The sequence below is a fragment of the Scylla paramamosain genome, chromosome 41 (assembly GCF_035594125.1).
Source record: "Scylla paramamosain isolate STU-SP2022 chromosome 41, ASM3559412v1, whole genome shotgun sequence".
In the NCBI taxonomy this organism is placed as follows: Eukaryota; Metazoa; Arthropoda; class Malacostraca; order Decapoda; family Portunidae; genus Scylla; species Scylla paramamosain.
Genome location: NC_087191.1, coordinates 4,350,215 through 4,373,466, shown reverse-complemented (window position 1 = coordinate 4,373,466; position 23,252 = coordinate 4,350,215). Strand labels below are relative to the sequence as shown.

Below are 23,252 nucleotides of genomic sequence, written 5' to 3'. Positions count from 1 at the left end.
CAGTCTCATTCAGTCTTTGTAAAGAATAATTTGTAGTGCAGAGCATACTGGGTTTGTTTGTCAGATCTATAAATATTCCATTATGGTTGTTACTTCAGAATTACATTTAATATATATACCTTAAGCACTATTTTAAATGTACTCAAATCACCTTACATTACCTTAGACATTACCTTAAGAGTATATAAATTACTTTAAATTAAGATAATTACCTTAAACAAAATGAGCCAATTTATGAGAAAAGAACTGACCACGGCAGCACTACGAGAGAGAGAGAGAGAGAGAGAGAGAGAGAGAGAGAGAGAGAGAGAGAGAGAGAGAGAGAGGAAAACTGAAATACTCGTACATCACCGGTGCCTTCAATACGCTTTATGCATCTACTGCAAACACGGTTACATTTTGAGTTAAATTCTTTCGTTTGAATATCTGTCTACCATTCGCCAAATTCTACGTATGCCACCCAGGCACGTAATAAATAATCTATTTCTCTCTTCCTCAGTGCTGTACACATATATTGTTAGATTCAAATATTTCGGGTTTTATGGGAATAGCCCTAGCATACTAATTTTTAAGAGTGATTATTTTTCAGCAAAATTTTTTTTTTTTTTTTTTGTAATCATGACCTACTCATTGAAAGGATTAACGATTAAATTAATGAACTGAATTAATCTAAACCTAGCCAAACCGAAGCCCTATGATGAAAATAGAAATGCTACTCCAATATTACCCAATATTTTTCTTAGGTGACAAATTCCATACACCCTATGCGTATGTGAGGATTATTATTATTATTATTATTATTATTATTATTATCATTATTATTATTATTATTATTATTATTATTATTATTACTATTATTATTATTTATTTATTTATTTATTTATCTATTTATTTATTTTTTTTTATTTTTTTTTACAAGAAGGCACATTACATGAAATAAAGGTGACAGGTAGTGAAGTGTTCATTAGCTGGTAAAGTGAATTCACGCCGCCATCCAAATTGTTATTAAATTTTATCATATTACTATTATAGCCTACAAAATATTGTATTGTTAAATAATTTTAATATACAATTTAGGAAATAAAACAAGTACAAGAGGATAAGAACTTGTTATATTTGCAAGAAATAAATGCATCGGTAAGCTCCATTGGGGAGGCTCAGCAGCTCCCGAGCCAGCGTTACCAAAGGTTCCAATTTCTAGTAAGGATCAAAACAAACAACGCCGCGAAAAAGTCTCTGAAATCGGTTTTGTTGTTGGTGGCGTACATCACCACTCACTGGTAACGGTCACAACAGGAAGCGAGTGTAATAGGCCATTAAGACACTCTTTTTATTCTTGGAAGAATGTTTAGGCATTAGCCGAGATCTGTTAGCTACTATACATCACAATTTCTCTTGAATATATCAGTTCCTTTTACTTTTAATTGGAATTCAAGTATTAGGTAAGGATTATTTAGCTTATCAAATCATTCAGTACTACGAATGGTTCAGGTTCTAAGATAATAGGACACTAATCTAATCAAGCATTACCCAACTAACCTAAATGATGTGCAGTAATACCTAACCCAACATTAACATGACCTAATCTACATGGCATAGCTACTACTGCTGCTGACGAATGGTGTCGGCTGAAGACTTCTGTGCGTTGCCGTGGGTGGGAGTGAATGCGTCGTACGTCTGGCAGTGAAAATGGGAATGCGCGCGCATTTCGTCACTTGAAACTGCCTGAAACTTGAAACTGGTCACTTGAACTTACTACACCGGTTTGATCGGCTGCCATCCCGGCAATTTTCCAGGGTGAAATGAGAACAACTATCAATAAAAAAAAAAAAAAAAAAAAAATAGGAGGCATATTACTGGAGAGTGTTTTAGTAATAACCATTGACTACCATTATATACAAAGAAATAAATAAAATATTTATATTTATATTTGTCTATAAAAAATCCAGAAGATAGAAGCGGATTTTTTTTTATGTAGAAGACACACTGGCGAAGGAGGGAAAAAAAAAAAAAAAACACTGAGATGTCAGTCCCAGAAAAGGGTCCGAAGCGGTGGTCGAAAATTGAAGAATAAGTGTCTTGAAACCTCCCCCTTGAAGGAATTCAAGTCATAGGAAGGTGGAAATACAGAACCAGGCATGGGGTTTAGAGTTTACCAGAGAAAAGGATGAATGCCTGAAAATACTGGTTAACTCTTGCATTAGAGAGGTGGACAGCGAAGCCGCGAGGAGGAGGGGAGGCAAGATCAAAAGAGCAGTTAGCATGAAAATAGCGGCAGAAGATAGCTAGAGATGCAGCGATAAGAGAGAGACTGAAGACAGTCAGTTAGAGGAGAGCTGATGAGACGAAAAGCTTTTCATTCCACCCTGTCTATTAGACTTATGAGACAGTGACAACGTTTACCACAGCAGCATTAGAACTGTCAAAAAGGAAACTTGAGATGAAGTTACTGAGAGAAGCCGTAAGAGCGCAGTTTAGAAATCAAAGCTTCGTGCCAGACTCCATCAGAAGCTTTTGATGTCTAAGGCAATAGCAAAATTTTTACCAAAATCTCTAAAAGAGGATGATCAAGACTAAGTAAGGAAAACCAGAAGATCACCAGTAGAGCGGCCTTGACGGAACCCATACTGGCGATCAGATAGAAGTTTGTGAAGTGATAGATGTTTAAGAATCATCCTGTTAAGGATTGATTAAAACTTTAGATAGGTAGGACATTAAAACAATAGGACGGTAGTTTGAGGGATTAGAACGGTCACCCTTTTTAGAAACAGACTGAATGTAAGCAAACTTCCAGCAAGAAGGAAAGGTAGATATTGACGGACAGAGTTGAAAAAAGTTTGATTTGGCAAGGTGCAAGCACGGAGGCGCAGTTTCGGAGAACAATAGGAGGGACCCCATCAGGTCCATAAGCCTCCCCCCCAAAAAAATAAAATAAATAAATAGATAAAATAAATAAATAAATAAATAAATAAATAATAATGATAAAAAAAAATGTAACAACCGAAACCAGTGAGAAATAAGCGTTTGGATACATTTGATTCATGTATGATAGGCTCCTACTCTTATTTTTTTCTCCTGATAATATTTTTAATAAACGACTAATTGATTATCATTCTCATTAACAGGTATGACCCTCGCAACATATGTATATGACACAAGGTGGAGCGGCCACGTGATTTGTAAAGTCTGAAGTTGAATGTCAATTCATAGGATGGGGATGCTGTTTAAATTAAACAGGTTTACGGCAGAATAGTATATATAAATTCTGGAAAACTTCTTCCCTTCACTTCGGGAAAGAAATTTCCCCTTCCTCCTTGGACCTTTCATTTTCATCCACGATCGATATCCGGTGCACAAGGTTCGAGCGGTCCAGGAGTGGCTTGCACTTCAGGACAACATGTAACTCCAGGACTGGTCTAGCTAAGGGTGTGACTGCAACCCCATAGAATACCTATGGGCGAATATGCTGAAAACATGGGAGCCTGGCAATGAACGGACCACGGAGCAGATAATGAACCATGTCAGGGCACAGTGGAAGCTGTTCTGCGGGAAGCCCCAGCATGTTGAAAAATTAGCTGCCTCAGTGCCTAAGCAGCTACAGGAAGAGGCAGAGCGACGAGGTGGCTGGACCTCTTTGTGGTACGCGTGTGTGTGTGTGTGTGTGTGTGTGTGTGTGTGTGTGTGTGTGTGTGTGTCAGAATTCTCATAGTAAACTATTAATATTGAATACCGTGTTTTTTTTTTTTGTTTTTTGAGGGGTAATACTAATAGAAGCTATATACAGTTCTTACAACGTCAGTATATTATAATTAGACATTTGTTATAGTGACAATAAAAAAAAAAAACTATCAACAAATATTATCATCATTTTCATTGTGTATTGCAGTATTTGATCCCACTACATCTAAGATAAAAAAAAGACTAACGGCGAAAAGAGAAAATGCATGAATGAAAAAGTGAATGAGCCAGGTAGGTTAACCAGGGAAAGGGTGTATTCTCAGGCCAATGTAGGTGCTGGCGGAGGTAGATGGTCACGAAGGTGGCGGGGATCCGGAAGCAGGCAAACAGGGAGGTTTTTCCCATCTAATGACCCGAGAACATCGCCCTATAGGAGTGTCTTTAGGCAGCAGAGAGAGAGAGAGAGAGAGAGAGAGAGAGAGAGAGAGAGAGAGAGAGAGAGAGAGAGAGAGAGAGAGAGAATTTTGTTTTGTTTTGATTAATTTATTGCGCCTCAGTGGCGTCATTTCAATACAGAAAAGTGTTTAACAATATTGTGGTGCTGTATAGAGATGCTGTTAGGCTTCTGGTAGTCCCATATCAAGTTAAAGAACGGGGAAAGGGAAGTCAACAACCACTGAATCCAGGGAAACGTGCAAGGATGACGTCCAGGTTGTCAGCCATCTAAAGGTGGCGGCACACATCAATAAGCGGGACTCCACGGGACAGCAGACCTTCCAGCTCAGGGCAGTTGAGACAGTGGTGTTCCAGTGTGTTATTGTCAGGGGCACCGCACAGGGAGCAGGAAGAGGAATGCGGCACGTCTAGCAGTCTCGCAACTTCCCACACTGGCCTGTAGCCAAGACGGAGCCTGGCGGAGACCACATTGTGCTTCCTCACAATAACTCCTTTGCGGCGATACTTGTAACAATGGTAGCGAAAGGATTCATAGTGCCGGATGGTGACCCTCTCTTTCCTCTGGAGATCACGGGCTTGATCGATGGAGCAGAAGGCAACAGCTCGAATGCAATTTAGTGTACCTGAGAGTGAGGGCACCAAGCCAGCCGCAGGAAGAGCCAAGTTGCAGGCTGCCTTAGCAAGGGCATCAACTCTGTCACTGCCGGTGATATTGACGTGGGATGGAATCCACACAAACTTGATATTAATGTTTCTGTCATGAACCGAGACCAAGAATGATAGAAACCGTCTGACTACGGCAGTGCATTGTGGGTTGACACTTGAAAGGGCCTTGAGAGCAGGCTGATAGTTACAGATGATCACTGCGGTGAGACCACGCTGGCACAGAAGGTTGACTGTATCCAGGATACCACATAGCTCACAAAACGTGGAGGTAGAAGAGTTTGGAAGACGTCGGCTCGCCCAACCTCCAGGTGGAGCATCAGTATCAGGGGAGTAGACCACATAACCTGCCCGTCCATTAGTCTGTACGGAGCCGTCGGTGTAGATGGATCGAGGCATGGGAAGTGAGGACAGCACCGTAGCTACAGTCTCCAGTGCCAGTTGCCGTTGCAGTGTGGGAAGAGCTGCAGTTGAAGTTGGAGTGAAGTTGGAGTGTAGTGCACCTCAGGGACGGGCAGCATCCACGGTGGAGGACCAGGAACCTCCTCCTCCTCGGGGATGACGATGCCCATGTCACGAAGAGCCGAGCTGGCAGTCCTAATGAAGAGGCGACCACTAGGCTGTGGAGGAGGGATGCGAGAGGGCCGAGGCAAAGCATGTCTCACAACCTGCGAGTAGTGAGGCGCCAGCTGCGGCGAATAGACATTTCGCAGTGAAACGTGTGACAATGTAGATAATTCTGTCGTAGAGAGGAGAGAGATGAAGTTCCGCTTGCATGTTAGCAACTCTAGTCGATAATGAGCAACCAAGAATGACTCGCATGACCTTATTTGGAAAACCTCGAAAGGCTATAATCAAAATCTGAGAAGCTGAATCAGAGCAGGGTAGAGATAATCGACAACAGAAGGAATAAAAGACATGTAGATTGTCCTTACAACTGGAATAGAGATGCCAGTAGCATTGTTCGTCAGCCACTGTAGAGGTGTGAGGCGCTTCTGCAGACGAGTCAGGAGATCCTGGACCAAGGAGATGGTACGCTGGCCCGGAGGAGCGCGAGGAATGTGAACTGGAGTCCCGAGGTAAAGGTACTACCGACAGAGAGGGACGATACAGCCACCAATGGAGAACTGACGAAGCAACGCAAGGCTGATTGTAGTAAACACTCTGCTTTTTTCAGGAGAGACGATTAGTCCACAAACAGCAGCAGAGGTATTAAAGGAATCAAGATGAGCCTGGAGACCAGCAGGAGAGGAAGAATGAATACATATATCATCAGCATAACAGATGATTGTTATACCAGGCATGTCAGGCAAGAGAGAGAGAGAGAGAGTAAACGGTGCATACAAACATTAAAAAGGAATGGACTAAGCACCCCACCTTGTGGAGGTGCCCCGGGAGGATCTGTTGCTGAGATATCCCCTTATCCACTTCAGAAGGTGCCCCTTGATTCCGAAATCCACCAGCTGATCGAGGATGATGTCTCTTTTGGCCACGTCAAATGCACTCTTGAGGTCAATGAAGGCCACCACGCTGCTGGAAGAGAGGCAGGAGTAGAGCTCTGCGAGGCAATGGTGGGTGCCCCAGTGTGGCAGGAAGCCAAAAAGACGAGCCGAGAGTTCAAACTCCAGCCGATAAAGCAGACAGGAAAGTAGGATACGCTCCATGACCTTGCTGAAGCAAGAGGTGAGAGAAACCGGTCGAAACTTGCCCGTAACAGGCTTGGGGATAGGGACAATGGTGCTGCAGGTCCAGGCAGAAGGCACACATCCCTTGGAAAAACATAGATTATAAAGGCGAAGGAGAGGGTTACCAGGTACACGATGAAGTAGCCGAAGAACTGAGTACGTGATTCCGTCGTCTCCTGGTGCTGTTGCCTTACCCGCACGTTGCCTTATGTCGCACGTCGCAGCTCCTCCTCGTTGATCGGTATGGCATCCTCATCATCCCCCTCCAACAATGCCGCCATCGAGCGGAGAGTGCGTTGATCCTCTTGGGCAGGGAGAGATTCCTCAACATGTGCGGAGAGATAAGTCACACAAGACTGTGCAGCCCACCCATCAAGAAGTTTCTATGCAAGTTCACCCGCGTCGTGATGAAGAGCACTGGCAGGTTTCCTCCGAACCACCCTATTAATCAGATGCCACATGACCCCAACACTTGTCTCCTGATTAATGCTGTCCGTAAATTTTTGCCACGACTCCGTTCTCACACTTCCTTGTAGTGCTACCAACTCGTCCCTAGCAGCCTGGTAAGATTGCAGGTTACAAGATGCTGGATCCTCTTGAAACAGGCGCGCAACTTCCACTGCCGTCCTCTCAGCCAAAAGAATGCATTCGTCCATGGACGGCGGACGGGAACGACGGAGATGGGTAAAAAAATCATGAGTGATGGTGACCATAGAGGAGTAAAGAGTATCAGGCGAAGATCAAATCTAGGGAGACAGGTAGACAAGTAGGCGATATAATTGGGACAATACTTCGGTGGTATACGTAGTCGACGGTGGACTGGAGTTGACAGAGTAGGAGCAGAATACTGTAAGGTAAGAGCAATGTGGTCAGAAAACAGGGCTGGAGCGGAAGAGCACTTGACCTGAGTGGTCACAAGACCCGACGTAATGACATGATCGAGAGTCCCGCCGCGGGAATGAGTAGCTCCATCAGTGGCCCAGCGGGTGAGACGGTGAGTCTGGATGTATTGTAGGAGGCGGCGACCATTTCTGTTTGGGTTTGGAGAGACGTCATGGATGGATGGCGAGCATTAAATTCACCCATGAAGATCGATCCCAGAGCAGCTAGGGGAGTCAAAACATCTGTAGACAGCCCAAATGGTGAACAATAAACATTGCAAACAGATAGCGTAGCAGAGCCTAGTGTCACCTCAAACTGCTGGAAGGTAGTGTCAGGGTCATTTGAACAACGAAGAAGTTTGTGGCGAACTGAAGCGTGAACATACGTAAGAATGCCATTCCTTACCTGGTGCATGTAGGAAACATACCCTGAGAGAGTAGGAGCTACAATATGATGCATATGGTCAACAAAATCCTCTTGTATAAACACTGTCTGTGGGTGTTGCCGAAACACATATGCCTGAAGAGCTGCAAGCTTATCAAAGGACGCCACTCCACAGGCATTCCAGGAGAGGATATGTAGTTGTACATAAGAACATAAGAAATAAGGGAAAATGCAAGAAGCGACCTCGCTTACACATGGCAGTGCCTGTATGAAATATACCTACCTATTTCCATTTATTATCCTCATCCATAAACCCGTATAATATTCTCTTAAAGCTTCCTAATGTTCTATCACTAACAACATGATTACTGAGCCTGTTCCACTCATCTACCACTCTATTTGAGAATCAATTTCTTCCTATCTCCTTCCTAAACCTAAATTTTTCAAGCTTGAACCTGTTATTTCTAGTTCTATCCTGGTTGCTGATTCTAAGGATTTTACCTACATCCCCCTTGTTATAACCCTTATACCACTTAAAGACTTCTATCAGGTACCCTCTTAACCTACGTTTCTTTAAAGATTGTAAATTTAACAGCTTCAATCTCGCCTCGTAAGGAATATTCCTCATCCCCTGTATCCTTTTAGTCATTCTCCTCTGTACTGATTCTAATAGACCTATATCTCTCCAGTAATGTGGGGACCAGAACTGCACAGCGTAGTCTAGGTGAGGTCTGACCAGCGCCAAGTATAACTTTAATATTACTTCCGGCCTTCTACTTTTAACACTCCTAAAAATTAATGCTATTACCCTATTTGCCCTGTTTCTGGCCTCTATGCATTGTTTTCCTAGACGGAGCTCAGAGCTAACTATATGTAGGCGATTAGCCTACATATAGTAGTACATATGTAGGCGATTAGCCTATATATAGTCGCCTATGTAGGTGATTAGCGAACATCCTTGAAGTGGTGAGGTCGGCAAGAGAAAGGAGGACCGCACACAGCAACAGAGGAGGGAGTGGAAGACGTGACATTCGCAGCTGCAGTGGAGGGAATGGAGAACGCAGCAACCGCAACAGCATGGGAAGGAGTGGAGGACGCAACACACACAGCAGCAGGGGAGGGAGTGGAGAACCCAGGACACGCAGCAGCAGGGGAGGAAGTGGAGGACGCAGCACACGCAGCAGCAGGGGAGGGAGTGGAGGACGCAGCACACGCAGCAGTAGAAGCGGGAGTGGAGAGCACGGGTACCACACCAGCACGCGTAGCCCAGGCCTCGAACTGCTGAGTGAGTGGCGAGAGCTTCTCAATGACGGTGTGACGTGCCTTCTGTTAACGTCGCCAATGACGCCTCCACAACAGCTTGCGAAGCAACAGCTTTGTTGATGTTGGCCTCCAGTGTGTCCAAACGGGGCTCAAGGGAGGCAGAACAGGCTTTCAAATTTTCCGCAGCAGTCTAAAGGGCCAAAATTCGTGGAGGTAGAGGAGGAGAGGTTGAGTCCGAAAGCGTAGGAAGCGTCTTGGATGGTGGTGGTGCTGGTGTTGATGATGGTGGTGGAGGTGCTGTCCTCAACTGTACTGAAGCGGCAGAACGACGTCTGGAGTAGCCGTGACACGCATTAACCCCTCATTCGTGATAACGAGGGCATTGCCAGTTGGCCGTGACGGCCGGAGGCAGTGGTGGTGAAGAGGTATCAGCATCCTCCGTTGACGGTCGGGCCAGGCCTCGATGGCGGCAGGAACGTCGTGAGGGCCAGAGCACCAGGCACACTTCTCTGCAGCCTTGAGCAGTATCTGTAGATGTGCCCTACATTCCAGCACCGAAAGTATATTGGACTGTCACTTAACATAGGCTGAACTTCACATCATGGCAGACACGGTAAAAAAACTGAAGGACACGGACGACGGAGAAGGCTCCTGGAATCTCCAGGTAACCACAATCCTGTTGAGTGGCTGACCTTTTTGATAGTAGCGGCGGGCACTGTAAACACTCGGCAGCTCCTTGCTGAGTGACGAGTCGACCTCAATAGAGTGTAGTGACTGGCCAGCCGGCTAGCCACTCCACGCTAATCCTCGTGGATTCCCAACATGTTAAGCTTCCCAGGTGTGGGACCGGCCACACTCAAAGTCGTGTCAGGTCAAGCACCTGGGGGCTGAGGAACCCACGAGGCAGCAGTTAGTCTCGACTCAAGTCTCGTCTCGCACACCCGCGGCTGCTCGCCCGCGTATTGCTGTACACCAACAATAAACCCAAGACTGTGGTCTGTGTTTGCCTTCGTGTCCTTGACGTAGAGAACACTACAGTTGGTGACCCCTGGAGTGACGCCGTGACACGCGATGGCGACCACAGGCGATATGCGGGACGTTCCCGTCTTCACGCCTGATGTGGCCACACATTTTCCTCACCTCGAAGCAGTTTGGGACGGTGTGGTGATACGCGCTCTGGCGATGGCGTCCTACCACGCATCGTGGCAACGGGCACACGCCCCCTTCCCATGGACTACGCAACAATAACGGCGGTGCAAGAAGGCGACCAGGAGCTGCGGGCCCAGCGGGAAGGCCCCAGAACTGTACAGAGGCTTCGGTGTCGCATCCCGGACTTCCCCTCGCAGCTGTGGGTGACTTAACTTGTCCCACCCCGACGCTGCCCCCTCGTTCACCACCTCCCGCCCGCTGGTGCGCCACCTCGCCGCCCGTCCCCGCAGCGCGCCCGACCCGTCCCGTCCGACGCCGCCCGCTCGGGCACCACCCTCCTGCCACGGCCCGCCGCTGCCCGCTCGGGCACCACCTCCCGACGCCGCCCGCTCGGACACCACCTCCCACCGCTGCCGCCCACCACCTCCCACCGCTCGTGCACTACCTCCTGTCCCGACCCGCCGCCGGCCGGTGATGCACCACCTGCTGCCCCGGCCCGCCGCCGCCCGCTCGTGCACCACCTCCCGCCCCGCCCCAACGCCGCCCGCTGGTGCACCACCTCCCGACTCGCACCGACGCTGCCCGCTCGTGCATCACCTCCCGCCCTGCCCGACGCGGCCCGCCCAGACAACACTTCTTCACATGCTCCGCACCGCCTTCGTCGCCTGCTCCGGTGCCCTCGCCACCTCTCTCGGCCCTATGGGTCGCCTCTCCCAGCTCACTCGTCTCCTTTAGGCCTCCTGCCGGCCTCTCGCTTTCCCTGGGCATTCGTGGTGGCGGACGTGGACCAGCCGATCCTCGGCATGGATTTCCTTGCAACTGACGACCTCCTCGTGGACCCCCGCCGTCGGTACCGTCGTCGCCAGTCGTTGGACTCCCGCATCCATGCCGAGTCCTGTGCCCAGCCATTCCCTTGCCTTGGAGACAACACAACACCCCCCTTCGCAAACCCTCCTGCCCTCACTTCTCACTGTCCCTTCGAAGCCTCTCCAGCCACCGCCGTCGTAGTACCCCTTTGTTTCTCATTTCGTGGGGGAGGGGGGAAATGTAATGACTGGCCAGCCGTCTAGTCACTCCACGCTAATTCTCGTGGATTCCCAACATGTTAAGCTTCCCAGGTGTGGGACCGGCCAGACTCAAAGTCAGGTCAGGTCAAGCATCTGGGAGCTGGGGAACCCACGAGGCAGCATTTAGTCTCGCCTCGAGCCTCGACCCGCACACCCGCGGCCTGCTTGCCCGGGTATTGCTGTACACCAACAATAAACCCGAGACAAGGTCTGTGTTTGCCTCCTTATCCTTGGTGTAGAGAACACTAAGGATAACGGGTAATGAGGTAGCTGAGGAATTTCCTAGGCCGCACAGGAGAATCTTCCACATTAAGTTTCAACGCCAAAAACTCCCCAGCCACAACACTCTGCACAATATCCTGACGCTTCCGCGCGATGTAAACAAAGCGAGAGATCACTGATGACATTTTAACCTCAGCCAGAGTACGGTCCAGGCAAAAATGGCGACTAACCATAGTTAGCCAGCGAAGTTTTATGTTCACACCTGGATCGTGAAGAAAGACTAGCTTGACGTAGTCTGTTCTGGGTGCAAAAGCAGGAAGACGAGATTGCGTAGGGTGAGTAGGCGGAGGTAAGAGTCGAGCAGATGGGTGAAGGCGTGCCGGCCGGTAACAAAGGCGGGAAGTCGTTAGCTGAGGGAGCACCACCATTAGGACCAGTACGTGAGGACTCACTGGTCGGTATCACTTCATCGCCACTAGTGTTGGCGTCGTCTATCGTACGCTTGGAGGTGGAAGCAGAGGAGGTGGTTGGAAGATCACAGCTGGCCTGATGAGGTGGAAGTGGAACTGGAACGACTGCGGAAGATAACTGCCCCGTTCCTCCATCCTCATACAAATGAGGCCACACTTCCTCGTCCCCAGTAATAGCAAGGTCCTCCTCAACTACATTAAATGAAGCCGGACCAGAGTACGTCATGGCACAAAGCCCTGACAAAGCAACAGGAGGCCTACCGTGTACAACAAAGGGCGAAGCAAGCCAGTAACTACTGAAAGTGTTGGTGTGGCAGCCAGAGCACAAGAGCACGTCCGACCACCGCTGTCTGGACGAGGAATGGAGAGAGAGAGAGAGAGAGAGAGAGAGAGAGAGAGAGAGAGAGAGAGAGAGAGAGAGAGAGAGAGAGAGAGAGAGAGAGAGAGAGAGAGAGAGAGAGAGAAAGAGAGAGGTGTGACATCTATCTACGTACACACACACACACACACACACACACACACACACCAAATGGGCGGATGTGGGGATAGTGTAAAATATTAGCTAAGCTCTTCGTTGTTTGTAAAACCCACCCCACCACCAGTTCTTTTCGCTATGTCGCAACACTTTCAAACACTACTGTCATTGTCAGCTTATCACTTAATTTTGTAAAACTTCACAAAACAATATCGAAACACTAATGGTATTATTTTTATATTGCCACAAAACACGGACAAAAAGAAATAATTGCCTTGTGTAAATTCAAAGAACATATATTAAGGGTGTATATGGGCAGGAGTCTTTCTCTAATACATATCTCATTGAATGTGATAGCTAGTTGAGCATTTATTATTTTTCTTAAGATATTTTCCTTATATCTTATGATTGTCTTATATTCTTTTTTGATTGGCTGTATGACTTCGCCGAAGCTAGTCATTTTCGCTAGATCGCGATTTCGGGTCCTTGACCCTTCTTCAGTAGCGAAGGTCTTTCCGTATTGAGGGTGTCGGAGAGAATGGCTCAAGCTGATTGCGGTTTGTCACCCCGTTGCGCGTCCTGGTCTCTGATTGGCTGACGGCTGTCGCGGGCTGTGCTGGGCTGCTATCCAAGCTGGGTCTTCGCGTGCTTGGTAATGCTTGTAGGTCTTCGGATTGTTGATTTAATGTAGGGTTTGTGTCTTTTATATATAGTGCTTCTAAGATGGGGAGACGCCTGGTGTCTGGCCATGTAGTTAGGATCTCCGTTTTATCTACTAGCATTTCTCTTGTGATGTTTACGTTATGCTTCTCCTTCAGATGTTTCTTGGGTGCTCCTGCTGCGAGGTGGAAAGTTAGTCGTTGGGAGAGTCTTGTTGCCGTCATGCCAACATAGGTGGAGAGAAGGACTTTCACGTAAACCTATATATGACATGTGACTTTTGAAGGCTCTCTTTCTCTTTTGAGGGGTTATTTTTCAGAAGAAGATGGTTGGTTTTCTTGGTGTTGTAATAAATTATCAGTTTAACTTGTCTGTCAGGGTCGGAAGGCTTGATGTTCCTCTTCACAATCTGCGTGATAGCCCTCTCATCTTCTTCGTAGGCGGTAGAGAAAGTTGCTTTATAGAAGATGTTGATGTTTCCTTTCTTATCCTCTTGTTGCTTCTTGTTATGCCAGCTGTCGACAATTTTCTTTACTAGGCGGTTGATGTCCTTTTCACTGAAATTGTTGTTTATGAGGACTTGAGTTGAGCGCTGTATTTCTTGGTGGACTTGTTTCCACGTGCAGTGGGTAAGCGCTCTTCTGATGTAGGCTGAGATAGTGGAATCCTTGTACCTCGTGGGACACTCACTTCGTCCGTTCAAGCAGAGTCCAGGATTCGTTGGTTTTGTGTAGACGCTGGTGGTAAATCTTCCTTCTTCTTGTTGCACTAGGACGTCGAGAAAGGGCATGGCTCCATCTTTGCTATTTTCCATAGTAAATGTTAGCCCAGATGTTTCTTGGAGGTGAAGTCTAAGATGCTCTGCTTCGGCTGCGTCCTTTGTCTTGATGAAAATGTCGTCAATATACCGGCAATATATATCCGACTTTTTTACTTTCTTGAAAACTTCCTCCTCGATGCAACCCATGAAGAAGTTTGCCAAGAGTACACCGAGAGGAGAACCCATTGCCACGCCGTCTACCTGGCAGTACTTGTTACCGCGGGGGCAGGTAAAAGGTGCTTCTTTAGTGCAGCACTCCAGCAGTTCTCGGAGTACTGCTTCTGGGATCGCAAGCTTAGGTGTTGCTTCATTGTGATAAACACGTTCCATGATGTAGTTGATGGTGCGATCCACTGGAACATTCGTGAACAAGGATTCGACATCTAGTGAGGCAACTCTTCCTTCTGCGTCGCTGTTGTTGAGGATATCGATGAAATCTGAGGCTGACTGCAGACAATAGGAGGTAGGAATGTACGGTGTGAGGAGGGCGCACAGTCTTTTAGCGATGTAGTAGGTAGGAGTGGGAATTTGGGATATTATGGGTCTTAATTTGTTGCCTGGCTTGTGGGTCTTGACATTGCCATAGCAGTATCCCATCTCATATTCGCCTGTGAGTCTTTCGAACTTAACATCGCAGGTGGAGTTATTCTTTGCTATTATCTTGTTCAGTCTTTTCTTGAAGGTTGCTGTAGGGTTTCTTGAAATCTTCCTGAACTTGGCAGTGTCGCTGAGGATGCTGTCAATCTTGCTTAAGTATTCTTTGCTGTCGATGAGGACATATTCAGCAGCCTTATCCGCTCTTCTGATGGTGATGGCAGGATCAGACCGAAGTTCTTTGGCACCATCGATGTGTCTTTTCTGAAGTATGCTGCTATTTTAATGGCCTCTTGATTTTGTAGATTCCGTGATCACTTCTTGCTTGAAAGTCTGGCTAACGATCACCTGGCCGCTTTTCTGCAGTTTCTCTACGTTGTCTATGAGCACTTCACATTCAACCCTTTTCTGGAATTTTCTCGGTCTTGAGAGTATGTGGCAGTTGAGACCCATATTAAGCACTTCATGTTGGTCTTAGGTGAGATTCTTATTAGTAAGGTTGATGTACGAGTCCTTAGGGCTGGAATACTTGACATTGCCGCCATTTAGTCTAACCAGTTTGTTTTGGTTAGCCCTAGCAATGGAATGCTTATGTTTGTCTATGATCTGTTTTAGTTTGGTGTCTATGATCTGTTTTGATGTGGCGTCAATGTCAGTATTTTTCCACTGCTCTTCGATTTCCTCGAGCTGTTGCTGTAGCTGTAGAGGCCATTACAACAGCAGCATACTTGAGAAAAGACACATCGATGCTGCCAAAGAACTTCGGTCTGATCCTGCCATCACCATCAGAAGAGCAGATAGATCACTCTAGATAGCCTCAGACACCTGTGTGTCAGTGAGGGGAAAAAAAAAAAATGAAGTTTAGCAGAGGATTCGTGATGTTCCATAAATTTTAAATTAGATCCTAGTCCGTGAATATTGCATAAGTTGTAGAAATGTTGAGAGGAGTGTCAAGACACTGGGTCGATGGCAGAAGAGCATTCCGACCTAGAGACATTTTTGGTTCCTTCTCTAGACGAGGTTTCAAAGGCTGTTATTTTTAATTTTGGATTTTGAGTGAAAGGTATACATGTGTGCAGTAGTGCGTGATAGGAAAGAATTATCTTTGAGGTGCACGTTGTCACTATTTTTTTTTTTTTTCCGTTGTGAAAAGGGAAAGAGATGTTCAGAGATGTAACAGCTCTGAAACATGCAATTTAACAGCACCCAGCTATGCCAGTGTGTATCCGTCTTTTATTTAATTTTATTTTATTTCATTATTATTATTATTGTTATTATTATTATTATTATTATTATTATTATTATTATTATTATTATTATTATTGTTTTTTATTTATTTAATTAATTAATTAATTAATTAATTAATTAATTAATTAATTTATTTATTTATTTATATTTATTTATTTATTTATTTATTTACCTATTTTTATTTATTTATTTATTTATTTATTTATTTATTTATTTATTTTATTTTTTTTTTTGTGTGTGTGTGTGGAAGTATCATTCAAGTGTAAACAACAGTAACGTTACCGACCTTCAGCAGCCTTAGGGTGGGATTACCATTCTTGGCATACAAAGATATCGTGTACATGAGATTGTTTGCCGAGGCAATGTATGCGGCCTGCCCAGTCATGAGATGCTTATAGGAATCCTCAAACTCTCGCAATATGCTGTACCGTTCAGTCAGTTTCTGCGAAATTGAAAGAGGAATACTTATGTCTTTATAGGCACAATAATTCAATAAATAGCCCCTCAAAGATAAAATAAATAAAAATAGAAACAGCAATTTGAAAAAAAAAAATCAAACACACTTATTACCGATAAATAACATTCTGAATACTCTTATCCTAAACTCACCTAGGGATCACGGCATACAGAGACAAAAAAAAAATAAAAATAAAATAAAATAAATAAATAGATAAATAATTAGGTATGTAAAATATAGGCCATTTAATCCTTTGCAAAAATATCACCACAGTATACGATATGAATAACCGCTACTGACACTTACCTTAAATTGCCTTAAATAACCGTAGTAAATTTACACGTTATATTACCTATTGATAATACACAAATGTGTGAGCTCAATACAAAACTTTATATACTAAATGGTTAGTAATCAACGTAAACAATACTCGAATATTGGTGACAGACAGTAACAAAAAAAAAATTATATATATATATATATATATATATATATATATATATATATATATATATATATATATATATATATATATATATATATATATATATATATATATATATATATATAATCACTTACTTTTATATATTCATTTTTTGCGAGTGCGAAACTATCATAATACCAACGAGTGTTGCCGTAGATGGGAATAGAAGCATGATAGAGTTCTTCAATCGTGTTGATGTCCTCTGGAATTCTTTCCACAGTGAGAAAGGAGACCAATTTTGCACTGTACGCTTCCAACACAATTATCACATACACCCAAAGAAAAGCCACAAAAATCTGTAAAAAAAAAAAAATGGTGTATGGATTTGTCATATTCTAAATACGAAACGAAACGAAACGAAACGAAATACGAAAATTACAGTAGTAAATGAGTTTTTTTTTTTTTCCTAAACAATGAATGTGTTGCTCTTTGTAAAAATAATTGAATTAATTTGTTAATCCTACTAATTTTTGGTTACATCGATATTACCAAAAACTGACTCAAAACATTGAATTGAGCATAGGAAAGTCATCTATACCTGGAGACTGAGGGAAACTGGAAGCTGTGTTTGGGCGACCTTCAGATGAACCCCAAAGGTATAAAGGTAGATAAATGCCATGGACTGTCGGCTGAGCTTCTCGTCTCTGTGGAATGAAAGAATTACGTAGTCGGGAATGTTTACATGCATAATCGTACATAGTATAATAATGCCACCTCCTAAATTCACTGTATTTCATAATATGCAAGTACGCGTAAAATGATGAAACACAAAATTGTCAGTATACATCACAAAAGCAAGAGCTCTCCGCACACCTGGTAACGCGAGGCCGAGACAAAGCGAAGAAGATTGGGCCCAAGAGGAGAGCCATCAACATCACGGCAATCCATACGTCTCTCCCGAAGGGGAGGGCAAGGGATTGCCACCGAGGAGTGCTAGTTCCTTTCTTAATCATAAAGCACATAATCTGCACCAACCAAATGATTGTATTTGGTTAGTTTCATTGTGCCATTTTGGGAAAAAATAAAAATAAATAAATATACAACACACACACACACACTCAAGATTTTGGGTGAATAAAAAAAAAAATGACTACATTATTATTAAAGATAAATTAATCTGCATTTGTATCACACTACACAGTTAACAGAATCAGCGATTACCTCCTGTCCGAAGGGTGCCGTGTATTGTTGGTGCTGGTTTCGTCCTCCTAAATCTGAGATGAACAGGTTAGCAATGCCTAGATCGCCATCACCTCTCTCAAACATACCCACCATGCCCGTCCACGTCCCATTTAGTAGCTGGTGCCCCCATAGACTATCTGCACATCAACAGTCTTTGAAGAAACATGTAACATTTGAAAATTCAGTGGGCAACAACTTTTTCTTTATCTTTTCCTCCTCAATCTTAACCTGGCGGTACCACTGCCATCTCATTTACCTTAGACATATCAGAAGCATTTGATGGTGTCTAGCACAAGATTTTAATTTCCAAACTATCCTCCTAGAACTTCTATCTTTCTCTAACACGATCTCAAGTTTCCTTTCTGGCCATGCTATTGTTGCTATGGAGGACAATCCATGTTCTGTCCCTATTCCTTTGAGTTCTGTCCAGTCACCCACTCACTTTCTACTGATCATTAATGATCTAAAGCACACTGTCCTATCGACTCCCACAATGACAATACCACTTATTTTGTCTAAAATAGGACTATAATGAGGGCAGATGCACACGCGTACGCACGCACTCACGCATGGATACAAACGCGCGCAAACACACACACACACACACACACACACACACACACACACACACACACACACACACACACACACACACACACACACACACACATATATTAACCTCCAGGTGGTTCCACAAAAAGTGCAGTAAAATTGAATATTTCAGCCATTGTCTCCACAACCCGGACGTTGTCACCATACCTTACCACGTTTCCTTTCTCGTCGTAACGATAAGTAATCGCTGGAGGGACCGGAAAACATACCACCTGAGGACAGTATTATGAAATGTGTTTTATAAAGTCAGTAAAATAGATTAACATAAATTAACTTTATATATATATATATATATATATATATATATATATATATATATATATATATATATATATATATATATATATATATATATATATATATATATATATATATATATATATATTCTCTAACTTATTTCCTTGTTCTTGTTTTCTTATATTCTTCTATTCATCATCATCATCATCATCATCACTACTACTAGTACTATTGTTACTACTACTGCTATTACTGACATGGCTATTACTACTACTACTACTACTACTACTACTACTACTACTACTACTACTACTTCTACTAGTGGCATTTTCATTTGTCCATCTTTTTCGCAAGACATAAAATAGTAGACTGTCGTTTTTCCTTAGAAAGGTAAAGACAAAATATGGAGCCTCAGGACATGTAAGATGGATAAATTCTTCTTTTGGAATAATATTGTTACCTATTACCATATATATATATATATATATATATATATATATATATATATATATATATATATATATATATATATATATATATATATATATATATATATATATATATATATATATTTTTTTTTTATTTATTATTTATTTATTTATTTTTTTTTTTCGTTATACTTACGATTAAAGTGGAACCTTGGAGGTTTTTGGTTTTGTCAGGGAAGAGTTGGGCGAAATTTGGGGTCGCCGTGGGTTGTTTCATGACATGGGTTTGGAGGTTGAACATCTTGTTTGGTTTGATTCTTAGGTATGATGAATATTTTGGAATGGTGGAGACGGCTGTTCGCCATGTGAACACGCGGGAAAGACGATCACTCTTATATAACTGATTCATGAGTACTATGAAATGTCCAGCGCTGTTCTGTACGTAGAAAAAATAATGTTTTTAAGGCTTTAAAAAGTTACAAAATCTACGTACAACAGTCTTTTGAATATGATATGTAAATTTAATCTTATTTATGTTTGAGGACAGCTAATGATAATACATATGAAGGTATGTGAGCGAAAGGAAAGACAAACAATGCAGTGGGAAAATTACGTGAAAGAATACTTACCCGACAAAGGATTGGAGGAGGAGGTGACATTAAATCAAATTGTGTAGAAATAAATGACAAGAAAGAGCAATCCCATGCATGACCGGATAAACTTTGAAGACAGAGATGGAACTATACTAATATGTCTATAGGCGTCTTCTATTTATAACACTGATCAACTCTAGATCATTGATCTGAATCAGAATCTGAATTGAATTTCTTCTGAGTGAAAAGGACGCTTGGAGCCATTACCAGAAGCAGTTGGTCTGAGAAAGACACCCCTGAGTCCCAGATACATGGCTACCCAGGCTGATCATATATATATATATATATATATATATATATATATATATATATATATATATATATATATATATATATATATATATATATATATATATATATATATATATATATATATAATGCCAATTAAAAACAATGCCATTAAAACAATGTGGTTTGTTATATCCCTTTCTCATTTTGTGCCTGCAGCAGCATTCTGCAATGATTCATCACCATCCAGTTTGTTCCTTAGATATATCAGCCTTCTTTTTTGCAGTCTGTCTTTCTAAATAAATCCCCAGTAGAGGCTGCTGAACCGCTAATAATTATAACTGATGCCGGTATCTATATTAAGTTTCTGCTATAAACCACTTCCGGACCTAATGTAGATTACCCAGATCATGATCCAGATCACTCAGATCAGGGTAAATCTAGATTAAGATATAAAAAAGAAAACGGGATGCACACCCAGATCAGTGATCCTAAACGGATCACGGTAAAAAGAAGAAACCTTATTATTATTACAACAAAACTTTTTTTTTTCATGTAGAAGGGACACTGGTCATGAACAACAAAAATCCAATGAAAAAAAGAAAAAGCCCACTGAGGTGCCAGTCCCATAAAAGGGTCCAAAGCGGTAGTCAAAAATTGAAGGATAAGTGTTTTGAAACCTCGCTCTTGAAGGAATTCAAGTCATAGGGAAGTGGAAATACAAAAGCAGGCGTTCCAGAGTTTATTAGAAAAAGGGATGAATGATTGAGGATACTGGTTAACTCTTGCATTAGAGAGGTGGACAGAATAGGAGTGAGAGAAAGAAAAAAAGTCTTGTGCAGTGAGGCCGTGGGAGGAGGGGAGGCATGCAGTTAGCAACAACAGAAGAGCAGTTAGCATGAAAATAGCGATAGAAGACAGCTAGAGATGCAACATTACGGCGATGAGAGTGAGAGACAATCACTTAGAGGAGAGGAGTTGATGAGACGAAAAGCTTTTGATAGAGGAGTTGATGAGACGAAAAGCTTTTGGTTCCACTCTGTCTAGAAAAGCGGTATGAGTGGAACCCCCCCCCCCGACATGTGAAGCATACTTCATACATGGCCCTTGTACAGAGTTAGCAGCTCGGGTGGGGGGTGGGTGGTGAAGAAAACTGGCGGAGACGTCTCAAAACACCTAACTTCATAGAAGCTGTTTTAGCTAGAGATGAGATGTGAAGTTTCCAGTTCAGATTATAAGTGAAGGACAGACCGAGGATGTTCAGTGTAGAAGGATACAGTTGAGTGTCATTGAAGAAGAAGAGATAGGTTGTATCGAGTTGATAGATGAAGGATTTGAATTTTTGAGGCATTGAACAATACCAACTTTGCTCTGTCCCAGTCGAAAATTTTAGAAAGATCAGAAGTCAGGCGTTCTGTGGCTTCACTGCCTAAAATGTTTACTTCCTGAAGGACTGGGCGTCTATGAAAAGACGTGGAAAAGTGCAGGGTGGTATCATCAGCGTCGGAGTCAATAAGACAAGAAGTTTGGTTTAGAAGATCATTGATGAAAAATAAGAAGACAGTGGGTGACAGGACAGAACCCTGGATAATATCACTGTTAATAGATTTAAGAGAAGAACAGTAATCGTCCAACACAGCAGCAATAGAATGGTCAGAAAGGAAACTTGAGATGAAGTTACAGAGAGAAGGATAGAAACCGTAGGAGGGTAGTTTGGAAATCAAAGCTTTGACACCATCAAAAGCTTTTGATATATCCAAGGCAACAGCAAAACTTTCACCAAAATCTTTAAAGGAGGATGAGTAAGACTCAGTAAGGAAAGCAAGAAGATCACCAGTAGAGTGGCCTTGACGGAACCCATACTAGCGATCAGATAGAAGACTGTCAAGTGATAGATGTTTAAGAATCCTCCTGTAGATTAAAAAACTTTAGATAGGCAGGAAATTATTGCAATAGGACGGTAGTTTAAGGGATTAGAACGGTCACCCCTTTTAGGAACAGACTGAATGTAGGCAAACTTCCAGCAAAAAGAAAAGGTAGATGTTGACAGACAGAGCTGAAAGAGTTTGACTAGGTAAGGTACAAGCACGGAGGCACAGCTTCGGAGAACAATAGGAGGGACCCCATCAGGTCCATAAGCCTTCCGAGGGTTTAGGCCAGGGAGGGCATGGAAAACATCGTTGCGAAGAATTTTAATAGGTAGCATGAAGTAGTCAGAGGGTGGAGGAGAGGGAGGAACAAGTCATGAATCGTCCAGTCATTTCAAGGAAAATCAGCAAAATGCCTCCTCCGGTCCCCCCAACTAACAAAGGCAAAACGCCAGAAGCACCTTCGGTTAAGGGGATCCTGAGGAGGGATTGGAGCGATAGGACAAGATACAGATATGAGATTATGATCGGAGGAGCCCAGCGGAGAAGAGAGGGTAACAGCATAAGGAGAAGGATTAGAGGTCAGTAAAAGGTCAAGAATGTTGGGCGTATCTCCAAGACGGTCAGGAATACAAGTAGGGTGTTGCATCAATTGCTCTAGGTCGTGGAGGATAGCAAAGTTGAAGGCTAGTTCACCAGGATGGTCAGTGAAGGGAGAGGAAAGCCAAAAGCTGGTGGTGAACATTGAAGTCTCCAAGAATGGAGATCTCTGAAAAGGGAAGAGTCAGAATGTGCTCCACTTTGGAAATTAAGTAGTCAAAGAATTTCTTATAGTCAGAGGAGTTAGGTGAGAAGCATACAGCACAGATAGATTTAGTTTGAGAGTAACTGTAGTCGTAGTTAGATGGTGGAAAACTCGGATTATTCAAGAGCGTGGGCACGAGAGCAGGTTAAGTTGTTGCGCATATAAACGCAACATCCAATGAGGATAGAGAAAGTAGAAGGGAACAGAAAAGGGGCTACTGTTAGTTGCCTCCTACACATGAGTATCAGTGAGGAAAAGATTAGGTATAGAACAGGAGAGGTGGTGTTCTACAGATTGAAAATTAGATCTTAGACCGCGAATGTTGCACAAGTTAATGAAGAAAAAGTTGAGGAGGGTGTCAAGACACTTAGGGTCGTCGTCAGAATGCCAGTCCGACCAGGGGACATTTGTGGTCCCCTCCTCAGATGGGGACTCCGAGGCTGGTGTAGGCTGCACTAAATATGATTGTATGAACTATAGTCTTTCATCAGGAGGATACTTTTGGCGATCAAAAGTCCAACACGCAATCCTCAATATTGTAAGGAATAGAACTAGCACGCACACACACACACACACACACAC

At 43.3% G+C, this 23,252-nt stretch overlaps 1 protein-coding gene across 1 annotated transcript in view; it reads right to left on the bottom strand.

Annotated features, from left to right (window-relative positions):
* LOC135093124 (ionotropic receptor 93a-like) overlaps window positions 1–18,087 on the bottom strand; it is a 30,317-nt gene extending 12,230 nt beyond the window's left edge. The window contains exons 1-5 of the mRNA XM_063992030.1: window positions 17,819–18,087; window positions 17,471–17,622; window positions 17,196–17,301; window positions 16,753–16,953; window positions 16,003–16,158 (exon numbers count right to left, since the gene is read on the bottom strand). Coding sequence (XP_063848100.1) covers window positions 16,003–16,158; window positions 16,753–16,953; window positions 17,196–17,301; window positions 17,471–17,622; window positions 17,819–17,932 — 729 coding nt within the window. The 5' untranslated portion in view covers window positions 17,933–18,087. The remainder of the gene's footprint in view (window positions 1–16,002; window positions 16,159–16,752; window positions 16,954–17,195; window positions 17,302–17,470; window positions 17,623–17,818) is intronic.
* Window positions 18,088–23,252: the final 5,165 nt, after the last annotated feature.